The sequence below is a fragment of the Anarrhichthys ocellatus genome, unplaced genomic scaffold, assembly GCF_004355925.1.
Source record: "Anarrhichthys ocellatus isolate YVR2014 unplaced genomic scaffold, GSC_Weel_1.0 scaffold13, whole genome shotgun sequence".
Classification (NCBI taxonomy): Eukaryota; Metazoa; Chordata; class Actinopteri; order Perciformes; family Anarhichadidae; genus Anarrhichthys; species Anarrhichthys ocellatus.
In genome coordinates, this window is record NW_022280043.1 from 1,343,638 (window position 1) to 1,369,938 (window position 26,301).

The 26,301-nt window shown below is 43.7% G+C and overlaps 2 protein-coding genes across 2 annotated transcripts; one reads left to right on the plus strand and one right to left on the minus strand.

Annotated features, from left to right (window-relative positions):
* The first annotated feature begins 485 nt into the window (after positions 1 to 485).
* kmt2bb (lysine (K)-specific methyltransferase 2Bb) lies at positions 486 to 22,799 on the plus strand. The gene is given in 37 exon segments (XM_031852538.1): positions 486 to 874; positions 2,240 to 2,318; positions 2,531 to 6,058; positions 6,161 to 6,330; positions 6,541 to 6,660; positions 6,934 to 7,120; positions 7,726 to 7,957; positions 8,053 to 8,120; positions 8,214 to 8,471; positions 8,580 to 8,686; positions 9,247 to 9,357; positions 9,669 to 9,782; positions 9,899 to 10,045; positions 10,141 to 10,233; positions 10,341 to 10,458; positions 10,562 to 10,675; positions 10,998 to 11,182; positions 11,288 to 11,389; positions 11,601 to 11,711; positions 11,863 to 11,939; positions 12,094 to 12,317; positions 12,429 to 12,532; positions 12,662 to 12,799; positions 12,953 to 13,111; positions 13,223 to 13,340; positions 13,436 to 13,514; positions 13,615 to 13,775; positions 13,864 to 14,016; positions 14,104 to 14,216; positions 14,218 to 17,048; positions 17,208 to 17,308; positions 17,469 to 17,606; positions 17,768 to 18,020; positions 18,231 to 18,338; positions 18,620 to 18,703; positions 19,851 to 19,980; positions 20,094 to 22,799. Coding segments are annotated over 37 exon segments (11,421 nt in total). The 5' UTR covers positions 486 to 544; the 3' UTR covers positions 20,370 to 22,799.
* On the minus strand, positions 22,691 to 25,988 carry igflr1 (IGF-like family receptor 1). The gene is made up of 8 exons (XM_031852600.1): positions 25,731 to 25,988; positions 25,458 to 25,650; positions 25,153 to 25,180; positions 25,022 to 25,066; positions 24,714 to 24,798; positions 24,548 to 24,628; positions 24,233 to 24,337; positions 22,691 to 23,935 (listed from the first exon to the last, which is right to left on the minus strand). Exons 1-8 carry the CDS (start codon positions 25,813 to 25,815, stop codon positions 23,610 to 23,612), a joined length of 948 nt encoding a protein of 315 aa, XP_031708460.1. The 5' UTR covers positions 25,816 to 25,988; the 3' UTR covers positions 22,691 to 23,609.
* Positions 25,989 to 26,301: the final 313 nt, after the last annotated feature.

Below are 26,301 nucleotides of genomic sequence, written 5' to 3' on the forward strand. Positions count from 1 at the left end.
CTAAACCAAGACCCAGTACTGGTTTTTAATTTTTTAAAACAACATGCTAATTTATTTTTAACAGAGTATTTATTTCCTGCCAACATTAATGTATAAGTGAAGAAGACAAGGCTATTCTCTTTTATAAATTTTACATCAGCAGGGGGAAAAAAAAAATATATATATGAAATAACATACATTTTAAAAGTAAATTATATTTCATAGAAGTCGATTTCTGCTTCTTCCTCTTCATTTTCCATCATCAGCAATACAGATTCATACTGCCATCTACTGTAGGCTATTATCATGTGTGAAAAGGACACTAATAATCAAAACAACTGTAGTGAATTTATGTTAGTGTCATAGTTATGAAATATTATGTATACATTTTTGTATGGACCTTTCACGTACAATCACCACCACAAGGTCGACCCTCTTCCAATTGGAGCCTCACCTAAAAACTCACTTTCCCTTGCAGCTTTGCGGCTCCCCCTCCCATCTCGCGCCTTCCCTCTTGTCTCTCCTCGAACTGCTAGCCGTCGGTGTGTGTGTTGTTGTTGAAGCAATGATGGCGGCAGCGGGATGCGGATCAGCAACCGCGGCTGCCGTAGGAGGCCAAGGTGGAACCGTTCCGGCCAGAGGTCGTTTCCCCGGTCGGCCTTGGTCGTCACGCAGTCGTTTGCGCTCAGAGAAACGGTGGCAACTCGGACGATCAGGCTCAGATGCTGATGATGTGACTAACGGAGGGCCAAGGCCCGCAAACCTGGTCCTGTCGTTAAACGAAGACCAGTCTCACTTGCGCTTACTTGGACTAGAGGCGAGCCACCATACCCTTGGTCAGGCTGGATACAGCTCTAGTGGGAGTGAAGAGGTGAGGTCCCAAACCGACCCAGGAGTTAGTACCTTTATTTTCATCTTCTCATATTTTGTGTGATTGTTGAATGTGCGAGTATGAGTGCTGTCCGCGGCAATGTGACTGGTTAGCAGCGCACCATGGGGAAATGTCAACATCCTTTCGCTAGGCTAACGTTAGCTTCAAGCTCAGTAAGCTAACATTACATGCTAACGAATGTTAGCGTAGTGCAGCTTTCCGTGACATTTAATGATTAGCCGGAACACAAAATACCGCTTCAGCAAAGCAGCAGGGAAGATACAGTAGTTCACGTAACTGCTATAATTTAGGTTTAATATTAGAGTATAATATATATATTTCTAAAGCCAGTGGTTGAGTACGCCAGTTTGTAAACAGGAGTAATTTCATCTAACGTTATGGCCCGCTCGTTCTCGGGCCACGGCGTTAGCAGTTAGCTAATAGCTAGCTAACAGTAGCGAACACAAAGAACGGGAGGGCTAGCTGTGCACAGCGGCTAACGGGAGTTGCTTTTACTAGTTTAAATAAGCAAACACACAATTCTTCTCTTCATTGCTTAATGTAACGTTAACTGTGATGCGAACAATCCGATAACTAAGTTTTACTTTTAGGCTAGCTTTTCTGTATACAGCAGTGAGTAACGTTAGCGTTAAACGCTTCCGAGAGGAGGAGATGGCAAACTGCTAGCTAATGTTACCAAACGCGACAGGTTTAAATGGTGGTGCGTAAGTGTGCCATAGACATTTGCACCGTTGTTGGAACTGAAAGCTCCCCACTATTATACATGAAACTTTGATCCTTAATGTATAATCCTGATCTGTAAGAGTGGAGCTGTTAGTAGGCTTTCAGGTTACAGCTGCAGCCATGGGGGAGATGTAACGTTACAGTACTTTGGAGGGAATCGTAATTGTAGGGAACCTCTCCCTGCAATTTTTTTTGTAGGTGTTCTGCTAACTGCTCAAGTGTGTGACCTGCAAAGCTTGTAGAATTCTGACCTTACATGAAGTTGTAAATATTCTGGATTACATGTAGCTGAACCATGAGAAATTCAGGAGGAGTTCCCCCAAACAGTCAAACACATTATTGGTTGTTTCAAATATATTTTTAATGATTTGACATCCACTTAGTCCACTATGCTAAGACATACATTGTTACGTTTGGTGTATTTATACAATCATTATGTTGGCCATTAATCCATTCTTCATAATGAATTTTTCCTCTAGCTACAGTAATGTGGATACAATTAGTGCCATGCTCTAGATTTCAGAATGAATGCTGTTCACTCAAATATTTTAGTCCTTGTTCTTGCTGATGGTTTGGGAGCCTCCAGCAGAGTGGTGTTACTTTTCTTCAAGTGTTAATTTTTTATTTTATTTTTTACTTTTCAAGGGAGATGACTTCAGAGGGTTTGAAGCTGAGAGAAAAGGCTCCAAAGGACCTCTGTGGTCGCGACAAAACCCTTACAAAGGTAAAAATATGAAGAAAATACAAGTATATTACTGCACCAAATGACAACAAGTCGTATCCATCAATTATAACAAATATAATTTGTTAACAACACACAAGTTTAGAGTAAGCATGCAACACAATATCTAAGCAAGGTTGTTGCTAATGCCAGTTTAGCATACACTGCAGGAGCCATGGATTTTGTCATATTTAAGATCTTTTTTTGTTGTGTAGGTGATGCTGTCAACACAAAGTCTAAACGACGAAGTGAGAAGCTCCCGCTTAAAACACCAGCAGTGGACGCAGATATCACCCCACCTGATCCTGTGAAGGATGTAAATTCTTTGGAGAAAACACACGGCTTATCTCCAGAAGCAGAGCCCGCAAAGGACGGCAGGAAAGGTTCGAAAGGAAAAAACACTATGGATCGACAGTCCACTAAAAGCGGAGCCGCATCAGCAGCACCAAGGATTACTATAAAGTTGGTGGCCAAAAAGAAAATGAAAACCGTAAAGGAGCCTCATAAAAAATCTGCGAAGAAGTTGAAGATAAAGGGGATCCAGGATCAGCCTAAAGCCAAGGACATTCAGGGCGACCAGATTTCAAGTGCTCACGTCAAATTAAAAACTGAACCGCAAGAGGATGAACACGGCACTGAAGATAAGGGAGGGGGGACTGTGCCCGCAAGAAGGCGTGGGAGATCAGCTTCAAAGAAAACAGAGCCTGACTGCCAGACGAGCGCCAAAGTTGTGGTTGATGACCAAAAATCAAAAGAGAGAAAATCACCTGATCAGTTTGACACTGTGAAGGAGAGCGGCACGGTGCAGCCGAAAACAAATGCAAAGAAATTAAAGCATAAGGATATTGTGACTGAGCAAAGTTCTGAGGTTAATCAACAAGTCATTCGTAGGAGCAATAGAGTCACTAACCCACTCACTAAAAAAGTCTCGGACAGTGTCGCTGAACCAGAAAGTCTGAGTAACAGTGATGCCGTTCTGGTGGAGTCTAAGCCAGACGTTTCTCAAACAACGGAGACCAAACCATCAGTGAGAAGTGACAGGCGAAGGCAAAGCAAGAGGCTGAATAAGGATGCTGCAGGGCCAGAAAACCACGGTACATCATCCACAGAGGCTGATCCCTTTTCGGAAAAGTCCAGCGACAGTTTGCTTTTGAAAAACGAGGAAATGCGGGTCCCAAGCTTTAAGTTGATGAAGATCAGAAACCCCAAATTTGATGCACAGGCCAGTGGGAAGAACTCAACTCGAAAGAAAAGGCCGAGAAAAAAATTTGTCTGGTCTTTTACATTAGTGAAAAAAGAAAGTCAGACGCAGGGTGCTGAAAACACTGTCAAAGTAACAGAGAAGACTGTGAGTGAAGTGGATCAGTCCACGTGTTGTGACACCGGTGTCAACAAGAGTTTGAAGGCGGTGGATAAAAAGTCTAAACTGGATACCTCAGCCCCACAAGAGTGTAAAAGCTTGGACAGTGACGAGAAGGGTTCCCAAAACAAGGCCAACGTGTCGTTAGAGGAAAAGTCCAATTTACAGGTGGAAGTTAACGCGGAACACGTCAATGAAACGCTTCCACAAGAAATTACTAAAACGGATTGCGGGAAAGTTCCACCTCTTCAGATCAAAAAGGTCTCCTCACCTGGGAAATGTAAAAGCTCAAAGCCATCCTTTTTGATTCAGCAAGTTAGCCCTGTGTCTGAAAATACGGAGGAGGTTGTGAAAGATCTGAGTGAAGTGAATGAGGACAAATCCTCGTGTCTGGATGCTCTAGTCCCACCAACTAGGAGACTAAGGCGGAGGACACCGAGCGTTGATTCACCTCAAACGAAGTCTATCGATCATAAGCCAGTGACCACACAGAAACGGAGACTCCGAATGAGTTCACCGGATAAAGATACGCCGCAGGAGCCCGTCGAAGACGCTTCTCAGGCTTCAACTGAAGATTCCAGCTCACACGGTCTTCCTAAAAATGCCCTTCAGGATTTGGCTGTGGACCTCTCACAGGCGACCAATGCAAACTCCACTGAAGTTCCTGATGAGGATTCCTCAAAAATGGCCGACGATCCCTCACACGTGCCAATTGAAGTTTCTCCGCAGAAGGTGGAGAATGAAGTAGAACCACAGATCGAAGAGGCCAGACCATTGCCTGTGCCTTCCAAACCTAGAAGATGTAGAAATAATAAAGTAAGGAAAAAGAGATCTGTTCAAAGCAAGAAGGCTGTTGTCTCACCTGAACCAGCTGTCAGCCCCCCAGAGGTGGCTACTGTTGAAGCTACTATCACAGAGTCTGTTGTCGTAACGGAAGTAAGTCCGCCAGAAACAAAAGATTGTACCCAGCTTGAGGCGAAACAGGACACCGTGTCAGTGGAAGAAAATCCGATATTGATATCGGTAAAAGAGGAAACCGACATTCAGTTAATAGATAGTCAACATTCTTTGGTGGCAGAAAGTCCAGCAAGTAATCGAAAACCGCGGTGCCTGAAAACGAGATATCTCAAAAAAGGCAAAAAGAAGCGTAAAATTTTGATTGGGCAGCGTCAGAAACACAGGCACAGGAGCAGAGACGGGAAGTTCGCTCCACTTAAATTTTCTGAAAGTCAGAAAATGGTTGAGGGGGATAGTGACATTTCCAGCCCCGTGGAAGATACACCACCAGCCCCACACGCTATGCTGGTTGGAGTTCACAAAAAACACAAAAAAAGACCGTCAGGCCTTCATTTTATGGGGTCCAAAAGGCCAAAACCACCATCCAGAATAATTTCTCAGCTGATGGAAATGGGGCTTAATGACAGCTTGAAGCAGGAAGAAACGGACACGTTAGTCGATGAGAGACGAGCAGATGTTGTTGATGCCCAACCGGGTAAATCAAAGTTTGTGAAAAACATCAAGCACTTCATTATGCCCGTTGTGAGTGCCAGATCCTCACGAGTGATAAAGACGCCGCAAAGGTTCATGGATGATGCTGGAATGTCGGTGTTGCCTCGAAGAAACTCCCCAAAGAAGGGTTTACAGCTGGGCCTGCCAATGCGCCCAGGAAAGAGGCGAGAGGATGAAATGGGCAGAGCTTTATCCCCCATCCTGCCGATCGACGACGAGGATATACTGAGTGAAGCTCAGCTGGACGTTGATCTGTTTTCATCTCAGGACCTAGATGACGACATCGATATAGCTGACGGCCTATTTTCTGACAGAATAAGTGGCAAAATTGAGAAGAAGAAGTCTCTTCTAAAGAACTCTTCTTTCAAGTGGCATGTGCCAGAAGAGCCGAGCGAGGAAGTATACAAACTGGACAAAACTTCAGAGGACAAATGTGAGGATCTGTACTTATCTGCACCACTTGAAAAGCCCGCAGAAGTATCTACTGAAGTGCTGGACGCCCCGAGAAAGAAAAGTTTCCAGAAGTTTAATAAACAAGCGGCTCAGCTCAAGATTTATCAAAGGCTCAAGAAGGCACACACGGGACTTCCCAAAAGCAGAAACACAACCGAGACGGACAGTGCGAGTAAAGTTCTTCAGCCTCCTGTTGATTTAGCCGAGGGACTCGACGATGAGGCCATGAGCATCAGCCTCAGGCAGCGCAGCACGAACGCAGGGAAGGACAAATCCAAGCTCAAGATAGAAGACATGGATTCTCCTGGAGTGGTGCGAAAACTCTCTGTGTGTGTTCGGACTATGAACTCCAAGTCCCTCTTACTTCAGCTTGGTGACAAAGAGGATTTAGCGGGGGGAGACAGCGCCCAGCTTCACTCGGGTAAGCACCGTGATTTAAAAAGCATCAGATTATTTCATGCAACATGTGATTTGCTACTCTTAACGGACCACACATTGCCATTTCATTACTTTATTTGTACAGGAGAGCTGCAATCAGAACAGCACTCGGGCGATTATCTCGGATCCGTGGAGAAGGGAGCTTCACAAAGAGCACGCCTCACTGGTGCAAATAAGAGAATGTTCAATCTCCTCAGGAAAGCCAAGGTCCAGCTCATGAAGATTGACCAGCAGAAACAGCTGAAGTCCTCTGGGGTACGGTCATGATCACTGCACAGTACACGATCTCTGTCATTGTAGACATAAGTTCATCATTAGATAAAGTCTACGTAACAGGACCTGTAATAGATGAGGAAAACCTCCACACGGTTTTGAATGATTCTGTTCTTTTTGTGTTTTTTTTTTTTTAAAGCTTTCTGAAGTATTTATTGATGCCTTATTTTCTCCTGTGTGTTAACCCTGCAGCTGTTATCCGGCCCGACTGGTGCCAGATCTCGAGATGTGAACTCAAAGAGACAAAGGAGGAAGCAGAGTGTTCAGCTTGGTGCTGATGTTCCAGTCAAGACAGAGCCCGCTCAAGGACAGGTAAGTGTAAGAAATCAATAGACCCAAGGCAGAAACCGCTCCAACTGCAATTCTTGTTTCTGTCTCTAGTTTTACAGTTTTATTGTTCATTAATTGTACGCTATAGTTGCAAACATGCCCTGTTCAGTATACTTTACGCAAATCTATGAGTAATTATTCACATCTATGAGCAATTGACATCAATTGCATTTGAAAACAATTGATGTCAATTCCAGCCTCTTAACATCAGTGCCTCTATCTCTTATCTAATTTTTATATTTAAATTTTTTCCAGCCGCAGCTCGTCTCCCCGCTGTGCCAGGAGTTCCGTAGAGCTGGAGGTCCACGTATCAAGCACGTGTGTCGAGCTGCATCCGTGGTGTTGGGGCAGCCTCGAGCCTTGGTACCAGATGACATTCCCAGACTCAGTGCCTTGCCTCTGCATGAAAGATCTGGCATTTCCCCTTCAGCCATCCCTAAAGGTAGGTGTAAACCAACAGACCTTTCCTGGTTGGCTTTCATAAGACATGCTCATTAACTTCTCATGACTTGAATGTGATGATGTGATAGCGGCAGCAGCAGGAGATGTGATAGTACTAGTTTCAAAATCTTCGTCCTGGCAAAGGATGGAGTATTAAAAAAACTTAGCAGACGGATACATTGAAATTGAATATTTAATGATCAATGCATCTCTTTAGGTTTCTATGTCCCATCATGTTTATGTTTCTAAATCAGCATGTTTATCCATTTATCTGTAGAATGCAAACGAAAGAACCACGCAATAAATGTAGCTCTATTTAACAGATTCATTATTGAATAGTTTTATTTATAGTTGGCTTATTGCCTCAACGTTCTTCCTATAAATCCTACTATTCTATGGATTTGATGTATGTTTGGCAGTTGTGATTCTGCTTGATTGTGTAAAATCCTTTCGGAGCATTTTTGAAAGATAAAATCAAATTTACTGTGCCTGAGTCGAAACCCACAAATGAATGCCACCAAATTATCTGCCACCGCATCCTGAAGTGTGAAGTACTTAACTTAACTGACTAATGGATTAATGGATGAATGCCTATTGTTTTTGCAGATATTGGTTCTCCCTCTGAATCAGACAGTCCCGAGCTGTCCGATCCGAAGTTCATCAAGGCCAAGAAGCCGTCGAATTTTGCGAAACGGAAAGGCCTCGGGCCGTTTGGGTATCGCTCTCGGAGGTGTGGCGTGTGCAAAGGCTGCAACCACGAGGACGACTGTGGCGAGTGCATGAACTGCCTCGACAAACCCAAGTTTGGTGGTCCCAATACCAAACGGCAGTGTTGTGTGTAAGTTGACCCTGTATTTAATTCTTAGCTGTACTCTCATCACAGTGTTTAATAAAATAATTGAAAATATATATATATATTTTTCTTACCACAAGGTATAAGAGATGTGATCAGATTGAAGAGAGAAAAGCACGCCGACTAAGTGGAAGAACCGCACCGAAAGGTAGTTTTTCACTTGAGCATGCACGCTTCATGTTCACTTCCAAAACATTTAGCGTGTCAGCAACAAGCCGCCTCTTTCTTTCTGTTTTTTAAGGTGCCTCTAAGCGACGGCGGTCCTCTCTCAGCGGGGGCCATTCGAGCAATGATGAGGGGAACGAGGGCGGTGCGGATTCACCGTCTGGTCTCCAGGCTGACGGCCACAGTCCGTCAGTGAGGAAGCAGCCGAAGCGTGTCGTGAAACCCCGCGTCTACTTTGACCTGGTGGACTACGACTCTGACCTCGACGACAAAGCGGTCTCAAGCTCTGCCTCACCAGCCAGGAGAAGGGGTGCAGGATCCCGTTTCAGTCAAGGTGAATTAACACTCACTTAAAGTGAACACTCAGTAACTAGACGACATGATGTTTCTGACTTCTGATGTGCCTCTTAATAATACATTTTGTTTTTCCTGCCTTCTAAAGACTTTGTGTCACTGGATGGATTCCTTGGAGACATTTCAGATGAAGAAGTCCGGCATCGAAAGTCCAGCTCGCACCGTGTACCACCGGCTCGACGTAAACCTGAGAAGGTGGGTAACTCTGAGCTTGGCTCGTGCCCTGGTTGGACGACACCGTTTGAATTTGTGGCAGCTTTGTGTTTGATTTGCTCTCCGGTTGCAGCGGTATACCGGTTCACAGCAATCCATGGTAGGAAAATGGACGGTTATCACACCATGTACATTTGCTTACCTTAAAAATTCAAATCCGCAGCGTGAAAATAACTTTTTGGATATTCCAATAATGACCGGTTGTCCTCGAGAACTGACATCCAGTTTGCAGGAGTACATGAAAAGATGGTGACAGTACCACTCATGAGAATGACAACAAGCTTCTTCAACCTCTCTATGGCCGCACCAATGCTCGGGCCTCGAAGAAACAAGTCACAACATACGCAACATCGCAGGGATTATGTCATCGGTCAACACTACACCTGGCATCGTATTTGTTGGGGTTATTGCACAGGTTTCGCAAGGTTTTGAGGGAAAGCACATTAGAATACTAAGTGAAAAGCAAGTACATGTTTGCTTTAAGTGTGTCCATTCCTGCCCACATTCATGTTATAATATTCTCTCAGGGTCTCTCGTCTCAGGGTTCTTTGGAGCAGACTCCCCCCAGTGTCCTGGCTGCACTTGCCCATGGTTTTGAGCAGAGAGACACCGAGTCTTCTAAACCTACTCATAAAATCAGGGTTGACTTCAAGGTAAGTGACTTTTTTTTACCATAAATAACGTATTGAAACATAAAAAACACTTCTGAAATGATGAATGAATGTTCAGTTGTTACAACACATCATTTGTGGGTGCCGTAGCTCTGTGATGTATGACCTCAGAACAACATTTTAAATGTGTAACTCACACCTGACCTTAAAATGTAAACCCACTCCTCACATAGTCACCACACAGTAACAACTTACAGAAAATGAGTCAGGAGACGTATTATTCTGCTGGTAGCCACTGTAAGCAGTCTTCCCAGTTGTTAATTGAGTTGTGTGCATGATGTCTTTGTTTTCAGGAGGACTGTACTTTGGACAACGTCTGGAATATGGGTGGTTTAAGTATATTGACCTCTGCACCGCCCATGCCACCATGTGTGTGCTTCCTTTGTGCCAGTAAAGGGCAACATGAGGTAACTGCTTCATGCATTTGCTCTGTTTTTATAGAAGTAGTTGATCCGTTTCTTTGCTCTTCTGTAATTTGTGTTAAGCTGGCGACTGACAAGTTTTTGTGAATTTCTTATCGCAGATGCTCTATTGCCAAGTATGCTGTGAGCCCTTCCACCAGTTTTGCCTTGATCCAGCGGACCGCCCCTCTGAAGAGAACAAGGAGAACTGGTGCTGTCGTCGCTGCAAGTTCTGCCACGTGTGCGGCAGGAAAAACAAGCCCTCAAAGGTACTGCCTGATATTTTAGCGTGTTTCGCTATATGTTACTTCTTGGTGTTAATGTCGTTCAGTCAGGAAGCATTACATTTTCCTGTCTCCCTCAGCCGTTGTTGGAGTGTGAACGATGCCAGAACTGCTATCATACTTCCTGTCTGGGACCCAACTACCCAAAACAAAACAAGAAGAGGAAAGCTTGGGTAGGTTTCATTGTTCTTAGAAAACACAAAGTTATGTATGTTTCATACAAGCATGCTGATGTTGGACTTCATTGATTGCTGGTCCTAATAAGCTGGTGTCTCTACAGGTTTGTATGACATGCATCAGGTGTAAGAGCTGTGGCGTCACACCGGGGAAGAGTTGGGACACCGACTGGAACCACGACAAAGGACTCTGTCCAGACTGTTCAAAACTCAATGAACTGGGTGAGGAGAGAGTTGATGAATGATCTGTCCTCCAACATCATCTACCACCATTACTGATCTATGTTGAGGCTAATCTCTTCTGAATGTCTCTTTGTCTCATAAGGTAACTACTGTCCAATCTGCTTCAAGTGCTATGAGGACAATGACTACGACAGTCAGATGATGCAGTGTGGCACCTGTAACCACTGGGTACACGCCAAGTGTGAGGATCTAACAGGTGATTTTTATTCTTTATCTTTTTGAGGATGAAAGTACCCGAAGAGACGGCATCAAGGCTGTGCTCATTAGCACGGGTGAAGCATAACAAAACAAAGGACACCAGGAAAAACAGCTCAAGAAGGGGGATATATAATACTTGTATTACTTGTCATTATCTATTATTTGCTGAGCGTTCATACAATGCCCTGCTTCCCGCACATGCAGTCGGTGCACATGATCTAGTGAAGAAATGCCGTAGGTATTTGAACGTGTATTTGGTTGGAAATGCATTTTGCTAAACCTCCACTGCTCCATTCCTGTCTCCTGTAAAATCCTTTAAGATGAGCTGTACGAGATCCTGTCCAGCTTGCCAGAGAGTGTCGTGTATTCATGTCGGCCATGCAGTGTGACCCAGCCCAGTGCTTGGAGAGAGCTGCTCTACATTGAGCTCAGGTCCGGGGTGGAAAAGGTGCTAGCCTGCTTGCTCTCCTCCACCCTTACCCAGCACCTTGTTGCCTGCTCACAGGTAGGAGACTAGGCTTTCTTTTTTTATGAATCAAATGTTACATGACAGTCGGTAGTGAAACCTGTGGAATACAGTGTGTCAAATATGCTTTTGTTTCTCCTGCAGTGTGAGAAGTTGGTTGATCCTGACAGCGGAATAGAAGGACAGCCGGCGTGTGATCTCCGAGCTGTTGGCAAGAAGTTTGACAAAGGCCTTTATACTACTTTGGTGAGTACACAACCTCTTACTCTGTTTCTACACTTGAGTACTTTAATGAAGTGGAAAAAAAATGGTCTTAATTGTATTGGGCTTTATGGATATTACATTCTAAATTTCAGTAAGAATTGAGAGATACTTTTAAGACCAAAAATGCCAATATGCTTGGAAATATGACAGAAGTGCAGCTTAGTGGATACTAAAATATGTTTGTTTTTTATAGAAAATGTTCCATGAAGATGTGGTTCAGGTTGTGAGAAAGAGGCTTGAGCAAGAGGAGAATCTTCCAGAAGAGCAGAGACCTACCGCCCTGGCACGCTCTTACTACTTAAAGGTGCGGTATGACCAAAAAAAGACGTTGTTTGTCAACATATTGGTTATTTTGGGATACGAGTGCGAGAGACTGCAACGGGAAGCTTTGTAATAGCTTTAAAAATGCAGCTACGTTAGCATTTATGAATAACTGATATGATTTTTGTCTTTAGCTCCTCGAGGAAGTGTTTAATTGGTTCAACAGCCAAGACCCAAAGGTGTGGAACTCTTGTACCAAAGACTTACCCATGTGAGTATTGGTTTACTGAAAATAATTATGATAATAATAGGTTTTAAAAGAGTACTTTTTGGATATAGTCCCTTCATCATGATATGAAGTGCTTATACACATATATAAAAGTCACAAGCATGGCTGATGAAAATAAATGTTCTTTGTTAAATAGGGGGATGCTGTCCCAAGCTGTTCATCCTCCCACAACGGAGCATGTTTACGCCCAGTGGCAGGAGAGGGAGGAGCTCTCATCTCGTGCTCCGCTGGGGCTCCTGCAGGACGACAATGGACAAAGCTTAATTGTAAAGGAGGAAGAAGCAGTTTCTCCGTTGTCTGGGGAGCCAATAAGCCAGAACTACTTCAAAACCAGCAGGGCTGTCAGGCTCAAATTCAAAGGTAATGCTGTCGATCGTGGAGGGCTGGAAATAGAATTGGCTTCTCATTTATTTATTTTTATTTTGTGCGTTGTTTGGCCTCCTATGTCTTAACTTTTGTACATTTTTATAGGGAAAAGGGGCCGACTTTCAAAAACTGATTTAGACACGGGCTGGTCTAAGGATGACGAGAGACAGTGCTCTTTGTGCCAAAAATATGGAGACCTCAAACCGAATGTAAGTAATGCATCAAACATGAAAATGAAAAGTACATAGTACGTTGTTAATACCCAACTTGGCGAGTAAACTGTACAGACAGCATTGTTTTGCTTACTCAAGTGTGGTGGGTTTTTTTTTGTTCAATAGGACGCAGGCCGGTTGCTGTACTTGGGCCAGAATGAGTGGGCACATGTCAACTGCTGTCTGTGGTCAGCTGAGGTGTTTGAAGAGGACAATGGCTCTCTGCTGCATGTACACAGTGCTGCCACAAGGGGCCGCTTGATGGTTGGTTGTTCATTTACCTCATAAATTAATTTACCTGCTGGGTCAATAATGTGCATTCCTACACAATATTACTAGGAATCTGAGTTTGATGACTTGTAAACTCGTAAATAGATATTGATAATTAAGACTTCTTACTTACATCTTTCCTCTTAGCGATGTGAACGCTGCAACCAGACGGGTGCCACAGTGGGCTGTTGTCTGACATCTTGTCAAAGCAACTATCACTTCATGTGCGCCCGCTCCCGACACTGTGTGTTCCAGGAGGATAAAAAGGTCTATTGCTACAAACACCGACATCTCATCATTGACAAGGTAGGTTCTTCTCTTCCAGCTCTTCCAGCAGCAGTCTCTGACTGTATCAGTCTAAAGGTTCTGAGTTTGATTCCGGGTTGCATTATCACTTGTTTTCCTTTTGTTTCGCAGATGATAACTGGTCAGGAATTTGAAGTTAACCGCAGGGTATATGTGGATTTTGAGGGGATCAGCCCCCGCAGAAAATTCTTGACTGGACTGGAACCAGAATTAATCAACGTGATTATTGGTAAGCGCCTATCTTTTAGCTGGTTTCCTTTTCACTTTGTGACATTTGTTATGACTTATCTTTAACTAATCGGTATTCACATTGTCACTATGCAGGTTCATTACAGATAGACCAACTCGGTGTGCTGACAGAACTTTCGGCTAGCAAAGGAAAACTGTTTCCTGTGGGTTTTCAGTAAGTTGCATTTTATTCTTTTTAAATTGTATTATATAATTAAATCTTATGTAACATAGAATAAAAAAGCACTTTTAAAATGTTCTTCTTCCTTCTTAAGGTGTTCTCGTTGGTACTGGAGTACAGTTAATCCATTGCGGCAGTGCAAATATACATGTAAAGTGCGGGAGGTTCGGCCGGTTGTCCTTGAGAAGCCTGTTGAGGAGATGCCCGACCGAGGAGACAATAACACAATTGCTCACAGTCCCTGTCCACTATCTGGTGCGTATTTTACGACTGAAAAACTGCAGTTCTTTAGACAAATAGTACTAGATAGTTTCATAAACCATTTTTTCCAATTCATCTTCAGAATCTGAAGCTCAGGAGAATGATATAACAGAATCTCAACCCCCAACGGAGGAAACCTTTATCCCAGGACCTACCCCCAAGTCAGATCACGGTGCAAGGCCAAAGATTCCCAGGAGGCCAGCTGGAGGAATGTCCCGACCCCTGCCATCCCCAGGTAAAGTATACATTTATTTATAAGTACACTAACAACAAATATGTTGATCCAATCAAAAAACACGTCTCAATTCTGATTTCTTCTCAGGAGTAAAGCAGTTGAAACCCCACCACATATTAACCATAAGTGATCTGGAGGATACGCAAAGGGTTCTTCGCCACAGCCCACACTTCCAGACAACAGGCCTCCACGGTCACATGCCCCCCCCCTCCTCTGGGTCCTCTGACTGGACCAATTACTCTCCGTGCTGGAAAGTCTTCCCTTCCCACTTCCCCGCTGCTCCCACTTGGCGCTCCAGACAACCTGATCAATTCTCCATCATCCCGCTCAGTCGGAGGTAGAAGTGCCTCCTCAGTCCGATGCCCTGGGAATACGATGACCCATTGTACCTCATCGTTCTTTCCTCAGCCACCCTGGCAGGACAGTGCAGCAGGCTTTCCCTCACCAAGTCTGTCCTTCTCTCCAACCATACCACACCTTCCCAGGAATCGCTTGTCATTTGATCTAAACCAGTCGGACTCAGTCGAGGTGCCACACAACTTCTTAGCTTCACCGGAACCTGAAGATGTCTCTCCAGCAAACGGTACATCACCACAGGGAGATTTAGACCAACAGAAGGATGAAGGAGAATTTCCCTACAGTTCATTCCACAAGGATTCCAACGCGAGTCTGGCCCAAGAGATGAGGACAGAACTGGAGATTGAGGAGACACTCCTGAATGAAGGCGTGGCAATGAACTGTGGGGGACAAATCGTGGTGGACGGTGATGATCGGGAGGAATTTTGGGAAAGAACCCAAGAGGTTCACAAGAGGAAGACTCTAGTTGCCAACCTGCCGCGGTCAGCAGCTTCAGCCAGGGATGACTTAAGCAACACCTCTTCTGATGATGATATGGAGCACTATTTTGACTTCTCGCGGACAATAGTCAGCTGTCCCGGATCAAAAGATCATTCCAAATCTCCCTCCTCCCCTTCCTCCCGTCCTATGGCTCAGCTCGATGGTGTAGACGACGGTACAGAGAGTGATGCAAGCATAGCGACCAACGACGATGCTCAGAAAGTTGAGGGTTGTAGTCAAGCTCAGATACAAGCCAAAACCCTCAAAAATAAAAATGCCGCTGAATCGAACAGCACACAGGGTGTTCAGAGTCTCTTCCCCAAAGCATCGTCCAATGATAAGCACACGGATTCTTCATCAGTCACCATCGCAGTTGCCAGCAAAAGTCCTACAGGCGGTTCACGTCAAGATCCACCTAAATCCCACGATGCCAGCCATTCAAACGAGGACAACATGGGATTTGTTTCTCCACAAATTTCCAAAAACTCAGAGGTTTTATTCCAGAGTCCAAATCTGGTTCCTTTGCTGGAAGGCTCACCGCTTGAGATCCAACAATCTGAAGCTCGTAAACCCCTGAGCTCAGAGTATGACAGCAGCCACTCTACTGTGTTGATGAACCACTCAACAGCTAATACTGTGGAACCATCATTAGCAGATTCTGCTGATAACAGTCATGGCACCCTGCTGGGCCTTCTTCAGCCCTCCCCTGTCATTTCTACAGACGTACAGAACCCCTCTCAAGGCCTCGTAGACTCTCTGCAGATGTATTCCTGTTTACCAGGTTTCAGTAAACCTCCTCTAACAAGTATTACACTTCAGCCAGTAACATCCTCACAAGAGTTAACCTTCCCATCCATGGGCCCCTTGTCTGCTAAACGAACCACCGTCAGTCCTGTTGTAGACGTGACACAAACGATGGCGAACCTTACCCCTCAAAACGATCCAGTGCTATCAGCTTTGTCAGGCACAGGAACATGTGGGACCGTCTCTTTGCCCATCTACTCCACACAGCCATTATGCTCCGCAGCTGTCACCATTGTTTCTTCTTCTGCGGCAATATCGTCTCTTTCTGTGCTTTCAACACAATGTTCAACAGCTCCAACGTCGGTCCAAACCACCTCGGCCCCTGTCATCCTAAATGGTTACAGCTCTTCATCTGTTCAGAAGGAAGCTCCATCGGGCCACACGATCTCCATCAACTTCTCCACAACCAGGCCGGCTTTAGAACCTCAGCAGCCAGTGGTTCCCCAGGCTTTACCTGGACACGCTATTCTTACTGTGAAGGAGGTGGGAGGTCCCAATGTAGATCCTACACCACACGTCCTGCTGGTGAACCGCCTCGGGCAGATCTTCGTGAAGAACCCCGAAAGCAACACTTTTCAGCTTCCCACTCCCAGCTCCTCCTCCTACAACTGTGTCACTCAGATCGCCAGCCTTTTGCAAAGCAACGCTCTGTCGGCCACGCTAGCAGCAGCTGGTAATATGACAGCTCCACCCCCTGGGGCCAGTGTTGCAACAGCAGTTCCTCCGCCCCTGGTTCAGAATCCAACCACAATCACACAGCTGCTTACTCACAATAGCAACGGTACAGTGGCGTCGGTTGATGTTAAGAAGCCAAGGAAGAGTGCCAAAACACCAAAACATGAAACCGCTCCAGAGTTGAAAAAAACAAAGAAGAAGAAGGATTCTAGTGCGTCCAGGAAATCCAAGTCATCCAAGGTGTCGGAGCCTCAGCCTGCACCGCCATCTGAGAATCCTCCCATGACTCCTGCTGAAAGCGCCCAAGCCATTATCAATCAAGCAATGGCGAGTAACTACACCCCCAAGTGGAGTGGGCTTCGAACACTGAGCCCTTCCTCTCTGGTTTTACCACCGGGCCTACTCATTGAACCGGAGCCTCCATTGTGTCCTCGCTCTCCCTCAGTAACGCCAACACCAGCTCCAGCACCCCGACCTCGCACCCATGTCCGCATGAAGAGAGTGTCTTCGCTTTCAGACCGTATCGTCACAAAGAAGTCTAAAGTGGACTTCTTAAAACCAGAACCCCCCAGTGAGGACGAGGAGCAGCGCAGACCAACCTTTCCGAGCATCTCCAGCAGAGCTTCTGGAGTCCGCATCAAAACCCCGACAGTGAAGGGAGTACTGAACCTGGACCAGTTGAAGGAGGAGCATATAAGTGATATTGAAAGCTCAGGGTAAGATTTTTCTCGCCTTTTTAAAAAGGGCTGCAACTAACCAGCAAATGTTTCGCTTTTTGCACCCGATAACAGTAAATTACACCGGAAGACTGTATTCCATTGAGTGCATTTGATTACTGTTTTGTGTGTAAACATTTGTACTCTCATTTTTCTCAGATCAGAGCCGTGGGATTATGCGTCTCAGGGCGAACAAGGCAAACAGCATGCGTGGGAACCAGTGGGACACAGCACCCTGACTGACTGGAAGAAATACTCTGGTATTCATGCGTTTTAACTGCTCCATTTAATGAGTTCTGGGAGTTCCAAAATAATTCCTTAGTTCAACAACGTCTGCCACTTACAGTGTGACACTAACTAATACATGGCACTTTGTTAAAATAGTGTGAAAGACTGACTGTATAAATGTGTCATTTTTAGGCGCTGCTTCTACCTCAGATGATGAACCACCGCTGTCTGGCGAGGATGAGGAGTTTCCAACTAACAGAGACCAGCCGCACTTAACATTTGAGATAACCAGCGACGACGGTTTCAGGGCAGAGGCAGACAGTATCGAGGGTAAGGCTGATGTTGCATCAGCAATATTTCCCTCAAAGGCCTTTAAATGATCAAGCATGTTCTCAAAATCGTAAAAACAAGTTTCTCTGTGTGATATTTCTGTCGCCATTTTTGCTCATTGTGTTCACTTCATGACGCCTACTTCTAAACTCTCTTTGCAGTGGCGTGGAAAGCAGTGATCGATGGGGTGCAGGAGGCACGAGCTATTGCAAGGTTGAGACCTCTGACCTTTCAGAGGATCACTGGCGCCCACATGCTGGGTCTGGTCCATGATGCAGTGGTGTTCTTGCTGGAGCAACTGCAAGGAGCCCACCGCTGTCAACGCCACGCCTTCCGCTTCTTCAAACAGTTCACGCAGGAGGACGACCTCCCCGTCAACCCCACCGGTTGTGCTCGCTCCGAGCTGTATCTGAGGTATGTCTACCAATTACAGGTCACATCGGTTACAGATCAGTGCTGCGTTTGTGTCTTTATTGGACCTATTGTCAAGTCCTTTTCAATAAATGTAGGTGGTGTAGCATTACAACGGATCAAAAATAAAGTCATGTCTTAAAGTATTTGACTTGTTGTGTTTGAGTCCATACTCATCTCCACCTGGTATTGTTTTCTCTTGTCTCTCAACAGGAAGTCCACATTTGACATGTTTAACTTCCTGGCTTCTCAGCATAGACAGCTTCCTGACATTGGGCCTTATGACGATGAGGAAGATGAGGTTCTTTTGAAGTCCACGAGGTCAGGCTTCATTCATTTTGTTGTATATTTTTCCTCTGGTAAAATGTACTAACAACCTTGCTGTTTCACAACAAAAGGAAAAAAAGAGGCTTCTCTCCAAAGTTTTGCTCAGTTTACATTTTACTTTTGCCTTATTTCTTCTGCAATTTACAATTCAAACTTGAATGGTATCCTTTTAGATGTGGTCCCGTGTTTCCTACATGTTAAGGCCATTCAGACAATTTCGTAAAACAGAAAATGTCTGGAAGTTTTTGTTGAGTTGTGGTCTTTCTCTTCCTCAGACGGGCTACTAGTTTGGAGTTGCCCATGGCCATGCGCTTCAGACATCTGGAAAGGACATCCAAGGAGGCCGTAGGCGTGTACAGGTCAGCACAGAACTACACTTTCAAAATAATCTGAATTCAATGCAATGCAAAAAGCACTTTTTTCATTTCAAACTCCTTGTGAAGGTAGAACCCAAAGTGACTCCAACAAGATGTTGACATCATCATCATTTATAATGTTTAGGGTCAAATTTAAATCAAATTTGGGTACAAACCGTCAGTAAATCATACAATAATGCATCCCTGTCAACATACATGTAATATGCATGAATTTCACATTTTTAAAACCGAAGAACAAGAATGTTTCTCACTTTGTATTCTAAATACATGTATAAAAGAAACGCACTAAAAATCATAACAGGAGAAAATAACTGGTCTGATGAAATGTTCAGAAAATGTCTAGATCAGCATCAAATAGCACATGACAATAGTCATGCTGATAAGGACCATAGTTTTCGGAGACTACCCAAATCCTTTCTGGGAATATTAAGGATTTTAACTGAGACAAACTAATGGCCAATGAGTGAAGGCCATTTCAATATGTAATGGAGCGTTAGTGCCATCTACAGGGGAAGTAGGATCACTCTGCATAGGACCACTAAATTGAAAGGCAACTGGAGTGTATTCAAGATCTACGGCAGTTCATGTCAAATGTGCAACTCCTCCCAAGAATTTCTGACTAAAGTTCTGGGGGGTTTCCAAATGTGTTGTGTATGTGTGGAAGACTGGGTAACATTAGTGGGCGAAATGGTGAAAAAATAAAAACGGATGATCTGTGCGAAGCCTCTGGCCTCTGTCAACCACAGTTGCTGCACAGCTGGGTTTTATGGGAGCGAGTATAAGAGGAAGGGAGAACAAACAATATACTAAAACAAAACTTTAGACTCGGCCATGTCTGCTGTTCTGTTTGGCTTTACTTGCATCCAGTGGTCCTTTAAGCTCAAGTCATTACGCCAACATGGTCCTGTTGAAAATGTTGACGTTCAGCAGACAATATTTGCTATAATCGCCATCACAGTTTAGCATGCCAATCCGGTGATAAACCTAGTATTGGACAAATTAAATTATAACTATTTTTTACTGTATTTATCTAATATCCATGTTAGCAGACTGCATGACTCAGCTGTCACATCCTCACTGTTGGCGTAGCAGCAAACAAACTTGTCTTACATCTGTGGGTGTGTTGCAGGTCTGCTATCCACGGCCGTGGTCTTTTCTGCAAGAGGAACATTGAAGCAGGGGAGATGGTGATTGAATATGCCGGCATCGTCATTCGCTCGGTGCTCACTGACAAAAGGGAGAAGTACTACGACGGCAAGGTTGGTCGCGTTTCTATGTCTTCGATCAGTTTCATTCGAATGTAGGCAACAATAATTGAGGATTAAAGGTTAGCGCGTGCATCGATAGGATTTACATGTTTTTGCCTTCGCAGGGTATTGGCTGTTACATGTTCCGCATTGACGACTTCGATGTGGTGGATGCGACCATGCACGGCAACGCGGCGAGGTTCATCAACCACTCCTGTGAACCTAACTGCTACTCTCGGGTGATCAACGTGGAAGGCCGGAAGCACATCGTCATCTTTGCTCTCCGGAAGATCTACAGAGGGGAGGAGCTCACCTACGACTACAAGTTCCCCATCGAAGACGCCAGCAGCAAACTCAACTGCAACTGTGGGGCCCGGCGATGTCGGCGGTTCCTCAACTGAGACGTCCCTCGTATGAAAACGGGAGGATCCTGTTTTACTAGTAAGCCTTAAATTAAGGTGGATTGGGGAGGCGGCACAGAAGGGGAATTAGCCACTAAGAGACCAGTCTGAAATATTTTTGCTGGTCAGAAGTGATATTTGGATGTTTTTTTATGGATATTGGAAGAAGAAAAAGTGGAGAACCTGCAGAGAAAGTTTGTCCTTCGTCTGTGAAAGAGTTCCGATGTACAGCTGACACGGCAGCATCACAACAGCAGTAAACATGGTTTTAGTGTTCAGGACAACAGAACATTTAAACAGGATGTTAAAGATGTATGGGGTTCCTGGGTCGGTATGGATGACACCAATAGAGTTTCTTTAATACACACGTCAAGCCTTATCTGTTTGAGTCATTGCTGAAAACCTATTGCTAGGTTTTGAGAGATTCCCTATATGCTTTATTCATTTCTGGGGGGGGGGGGGGGGGGTTTATGTCTGTCTCTATTACACTTGTAATCATGTTTGCTCCATCCTCCAGTGGTGAAGTCCGTTCTTGAGCCATACATTTACTCAAACCTTTTATTTGTGTTTTATCTCACATTTAACACTTTTCACGTTGTTAATATTTTTTTGTTTTAGACTTCTTTTTTTTCTTTTTTTTTTTCCGGGAATAACAAAACAACCATGGTGCTAAGCTTTGAAAGGTCTTTAACTTCTTCAGTTGGACAAAAATGTCCCTCAAATCAGGAATTGTTTAGCTGTGTATTCACCCTGCTGAGACCATTACTCTTACATGTATGCACTTAAGCAGCACTCTTATCGGAACGTAAAGTGTCTGCTGAGTTTCACACTTTAAATCATCGGTGTGATATCCGTCACCTGCTCGTATCCTGTCGATTTCAAAATAGACAGCAGTTGGTAACATAGTGTCATATTTATAAAGACAGGAACGTGTCTTTAAGGCGTGTTTTTCTCTCAATGTACAGTGTATGTAGCAAACACTACCCAAGCCAAAAGTGAAGAGTTGTGGTGAATATCACATTTTTTTAAATATATATTTTACTACTGTCATGCCAGATGCTCATTACCTATTGCAATAAGACGTTGCTGCCCTACAGTTGCACATAGAACAACCATCAAAGCGTACAAATAATTTTCATCCTTGTGGAACCTGCTACAGTTTATCTGTTAATCAGGGAGAGCACTGGTATAAAGCATCGACACTGAGTGGATGTTCAGCTCTGGCACCAAGCTTGTTGAGAACATGGCGCACAGACTCTCTAGTCTGAGACGGAGCTGAGAAAACTCTCGGTACCTTTTTGAAATAATGTTCAATTGTTCTTAGTCGATGTTCAGTGCCGTCATTGATGAGACTAATCTAATTCACACACTGTTCAAATTGGTAGTTCTATTTATTCGTGTTTTGATTTATATTTTTAATGGTGAAAGGTTGTGCTTTGTAAAAAAACAAACAAACAAAAAAAAAACGGTGACGGTCCAGTTTATAAGGAGATCTCCCCCATTTGTATCTTTTTGTTCCGTTTACAGCTGATGTCCTTTGTTTCACTAAGTTACTTGAATTTTCTTTCGGGGCGGTCGTGTCGTGCATTTCAGCCTTTGTGACAGAAGTTGATCTAAAGCAGGTATTTTTAAAGAATCCTTTTAATTTGTTTTTGTTTTGTAACGATAGATTACCGACGGTCTTAGAATCAGCCACAGGAGTAAAGTGAGCACTGTTTGCCTCCCCAAGGCCATGATCATCCCCCCCCCCCACCCACCCTCTTCTCTTCTTCCTCCTCACCCTTCTTGGAGCAAATTTCCACCATGTTTTTGTGTTGATCTTAACCACCTTTCTTTCTTGCATGTCCAATCACTGGGATGGAGCCCAGATTTACTTGTGTCAATCACCTAGCTGACAACAAGAGCAGAGTCACTCCCAACTCCTTGCAAGGATTCTACCTCAGCTGTTTACGCAGATGTTTGGGAATACTGATGCAAAAAGAGAGGATGATAATTTTAGAGTAGCTTGGTTTTAATGTCCTGCAGAGCTGGTGAGTGAGTGAGTGCAAATGCGTCTGTTTGTGTCGTGTGTGTGTGTGTGTGTGTGTGTGTGTGTGTGTTTGCAATGAAGGATGAAAGCACTAGTCAAAACCTGAAGTTATCATGACCATCTCTCCCAGAATCTGTTAAGAAAGCTGTATGTTATATATACACACATATATATATAAAAATATATATATATAGATATATAGTAGGGTTATTTTAAAGTAAGTGTAAAAGACATACAAATGACAAAATATGTGATCTTTAAATTTACGTCTTTGTTACCATGTACAAATAAACCCTGGGTTTGTAAATATTTGTATACATATTTCTAATCCTGTTTAATTTTTCTATGCACTTTTTTTATTTATAATGTTATTTGCTTAATAAAGATGTTAAGATGTTTGAGCAAATTCCATTTTTTTATTGTAAAAGGTGAAAGTAGAAAAAGGAATCACTGGTGACAAAAGCTTTTCCTGGAATGTAACAGAGTATTCGGCTGCTGCCTGAAAGCTAATGTGGTTATTGACTCATGCATCACATCACATCATCACATGACTGGTTTCATTTTCATGCTCATGAACAAAAAAAACAATTGTCACGCAAATACTTATACTTATTATGTGCATAAATGTAATAAGATGATTTAAAAGTGGTTCAATGCAGGCATATGAGAACATTCTATCAGCTCAATATGTGCACTCATGCAGGTACTTGAAGGTACAAATAAGCATTGTGCTGGCAGCCAATCTTAACTGTTGCCCATAGAGGCAATGCAGAGTAACTGCTGGTTTAATCCTTTTTTGTGTTCATTTAGTATTGCACATTTCCAAACTAAGAAAAGAATAGTCTAAATTAAAGCAGCTGAGGCGTCCTGACTTTTATTCTCTGGTAAGTGTCAAGCCCCAAGAACATTTGATCCCAAGCTTCCCATAATGCAACTTGATAATATCTTTCTGTCTGATACATGTCCATGGCTGTGTCTGAAATCACTCCCTGTTTACTATACGGTTCATTATATTTACCCCTTAAAAGAACATTTCTCCTCTGCATTGAACTACTCGCCCTGTACATTTCCTTTGTATTAATACTGATCGGTTCTGGAAGCCTCCTTTTCATCATTTCTTTATAAATCTGACAGAAATGATCAGAGAAAGGCCAACATCTGCATCTAAACCTGAAGTGAAAGGCTTTTGGCAGTCGAAGGTGGAATGCGTGTTACACTTGCATCACATTCAGTCCCAGTTTGGCGAGAACAGCGATGGCGTCGTTGCGCTCCATATGTTTGAGCAGCCTAGCCAGGTGCCCTACTGTCCAGTCGGGTTGCCTGCTGGTGACCCCCTCCAACACTGCTTTCAGAGGGCTCTTACTCTCCTTCATAGAGTAGGTGTAAGTAATCCAGGTGGCGGGGAAGGAGCAATGAGACGCCAGATGTTTGGTGTTCTTTACTCCTTGGTTTTCTGGATCCAACAAAATCACCAGCTCCTCCAAGACGTCCAGTTTGTCGAGCACCGTCTGTAAAGGTGCTGACAGGATGTCTGGACCTACAGAGGAAAGTTCTACGGTGTCAAATGTATTCTTTTGCCAAGTCATTGCACTGGGTTTAGTTAAAGTTGTGTTATTAGAGCTCAGTGTGACAATTGGTCCAATAATAATGTAGACTGGCTGCTGTTCAGTCTGGGCCATTCTCATTGTTACTGCTGTTCCAGCAGATCATGATGCATGAACAAGGATTTATAAAACTCCACCTAACATGACTGATACCTTTGTCACAGACTGACTCAAACATGTCCTACTGTTTACACAGTACATTTAGCAAGAGCAGTATCATTCCCACTTACTCAGAATGTGCTCCAGATCATTGTTGCCAGGTGGAGCAGACAGCGGAGAGAACCCTGCGTTTATGTACGAAGATCTTCTGCGATAACTCAGCGCCGTGTGCTGACCTGTGTTAACCCAAGCATGAGAGACACACATGATCAATGCCAGAACCAGCCCGGTATAATTACATTCCAGGAAATAATAAAACATCTAAAGAAAGTGGTCACTTTTTGTGAAGTTTCCCAGTCTGAGTCATGTCCACAGAGGGCTTTCTTTTCCACTTTTATGCTCATTTTTCTGTGTGTGTAAAACCTTAACTTTAAATATAAGCAAACCTCTTCTCCGCTTCATGTAGATCAGACAAGCACATATCACAACAAGCATGATGGAAATGAGGATGGCAAATGGTATTGCCCCTGCAAAAAAATAAAAAGTCCAGGTAAAATTTAGACTATGAAGAAATGTGTTATTGTCCCATAACATAGTGTTTATTTAACTCACATAGTGGGCCTACATCATGACCAAATGGAACTGGTCGTATAGTCGCTGCACGTGGTTTAAAGCTGGATCCTTGGTTTGTCTGAATCTGAAATGTATTATTTATTTTTTAAAGTGCTTAGAATTATGTTTATATTATTTAAAAATAAATTATTTTATACTGTTATAAACTTGTCGATAACTTAACAAATTCTAACTAAATGAAGTCACGGAAATTGTACACGTTAGCAGATCAGTATCATCCGCACACAAGTAATTGGTGTACATTCCGTAGCCAGTGAAAGATAACTGACAATAGTTAAGTGCGTTACCGTTGTGCTGAATAAACTTGAATCATAATGCGATGTTGTTGGTTCCTGCGGAGAGAGAAAACGGTGATCATGTACGCCTGTTCAAGTATATAAATAATAAATAAATAAATTCTTACGACCAGCCTACTCACTGGGACAGGAACTCCAGTCGCCCCGCTTCTGTAGAAATTCAGTGAATATCGAAACTGAACACACTTTTACATTGCATAGCAAAGTCTTTACTTGGTAAAAACAGCAATAAAACGTCATTCTAGTCTGTTCCACAGTGGTAAGGTAACGTGTCATGATTTGGCCAGTATGATATTTCCCACATAACCTTGCCGTAGACTAGACTATGGATTGCAAAATAAATATTTACTTTATTTGGCCTTGTTTTCCTGACATATCGACGGCTGCAGTTCAACATTTTTCCAGGACAATGAACATGCCTTCTTACCCTGCGGCTTGGCACTTGGTGTTAGAAGTTGTCCTGCACGGGGTCGAGATGTTAGACCCGTGCGGACATGGCGCACAAGGTTGACAATGAGCGCCGCTGCCATCATTAAAAGTATCGGCTTTGCACTTGATGAAGGAGGGTTCGTGTTGCCCTCCGTCGTCATCAAGGCCACAGTTAGTGGCGACTTCGTACCCTGTTTTGTTAACAGCAACAATATAACAGAATACAGTACAATAAAATAGGATGGAATAGAAAATAATAATAATGACTTACCTGGCTTTCGAGGACACAACACACATTTTGAAATATGTATATCCCAGAAGGTTGTCTTATTCGAGCATTTGCGAGAGTGTGTCATTGTTGCTGTACTGCGCGCAAGAGTAAAACACTTTAAAGTAAAATCTCGAGAAGATGGCTCCTCCTACTTTCCACTCTTACATCCTCACAGCTCATCTGCACAGAGTTTGAGCTGTTTGGAGAGACAGCGAGATCCTTCTTGTGGCACTGGCACCTCTGTGGCACTCAGCGGCACTCTCTGTGGCACTCAGCGGCTGTCTGTGGCACTTCAGCGGCACTCTCTGTGGTACTCAGCGGCACTCTCTGTGGCACTCAGCGGCAGTCTGTGGCACTTCAGCGGTACTCTCTGTGGTACTCAGCGGCAAGCGTCAGCTGTGGCAGGCGAGCGGTACTAGTTCGGCACCCGTACAGACTTACTGTAAGAGCAAGGAAACTCACATTTTAAAGGACTCAACAACCACACCTCTTCACCAAAGTTTATTATAAAGTCTATCTATATATATACTGTAGACTTGCCATATATTTTTTTTTTTTTTTTGGTATATAT

Excerpts from the sequence above, each read along its gene's own strand:
- igflr1 (XM_031852600.1), bottom strand. The coding sequence starts at position 25,815 with ATGACACACTCTCGCAAATGCTCGAATAAGACAACCTTCTGGGATATA. Across the intron at positions 24,629-24,713 it reads TCATGATGTAGGCCCACTAT|GGGCAATACCATTTGCCATC; the intron begins GTGAGTTAAATA and ends ATTTTTTTGCAG. Across the intron at positions 23,936-24,232 it reads TGATCTGGAGCACATTCTGA|GTCCAGACATCCTGTCAGCA; the intron begins GTAAGTGGGAAT and ends TTTCCTCTGTAG.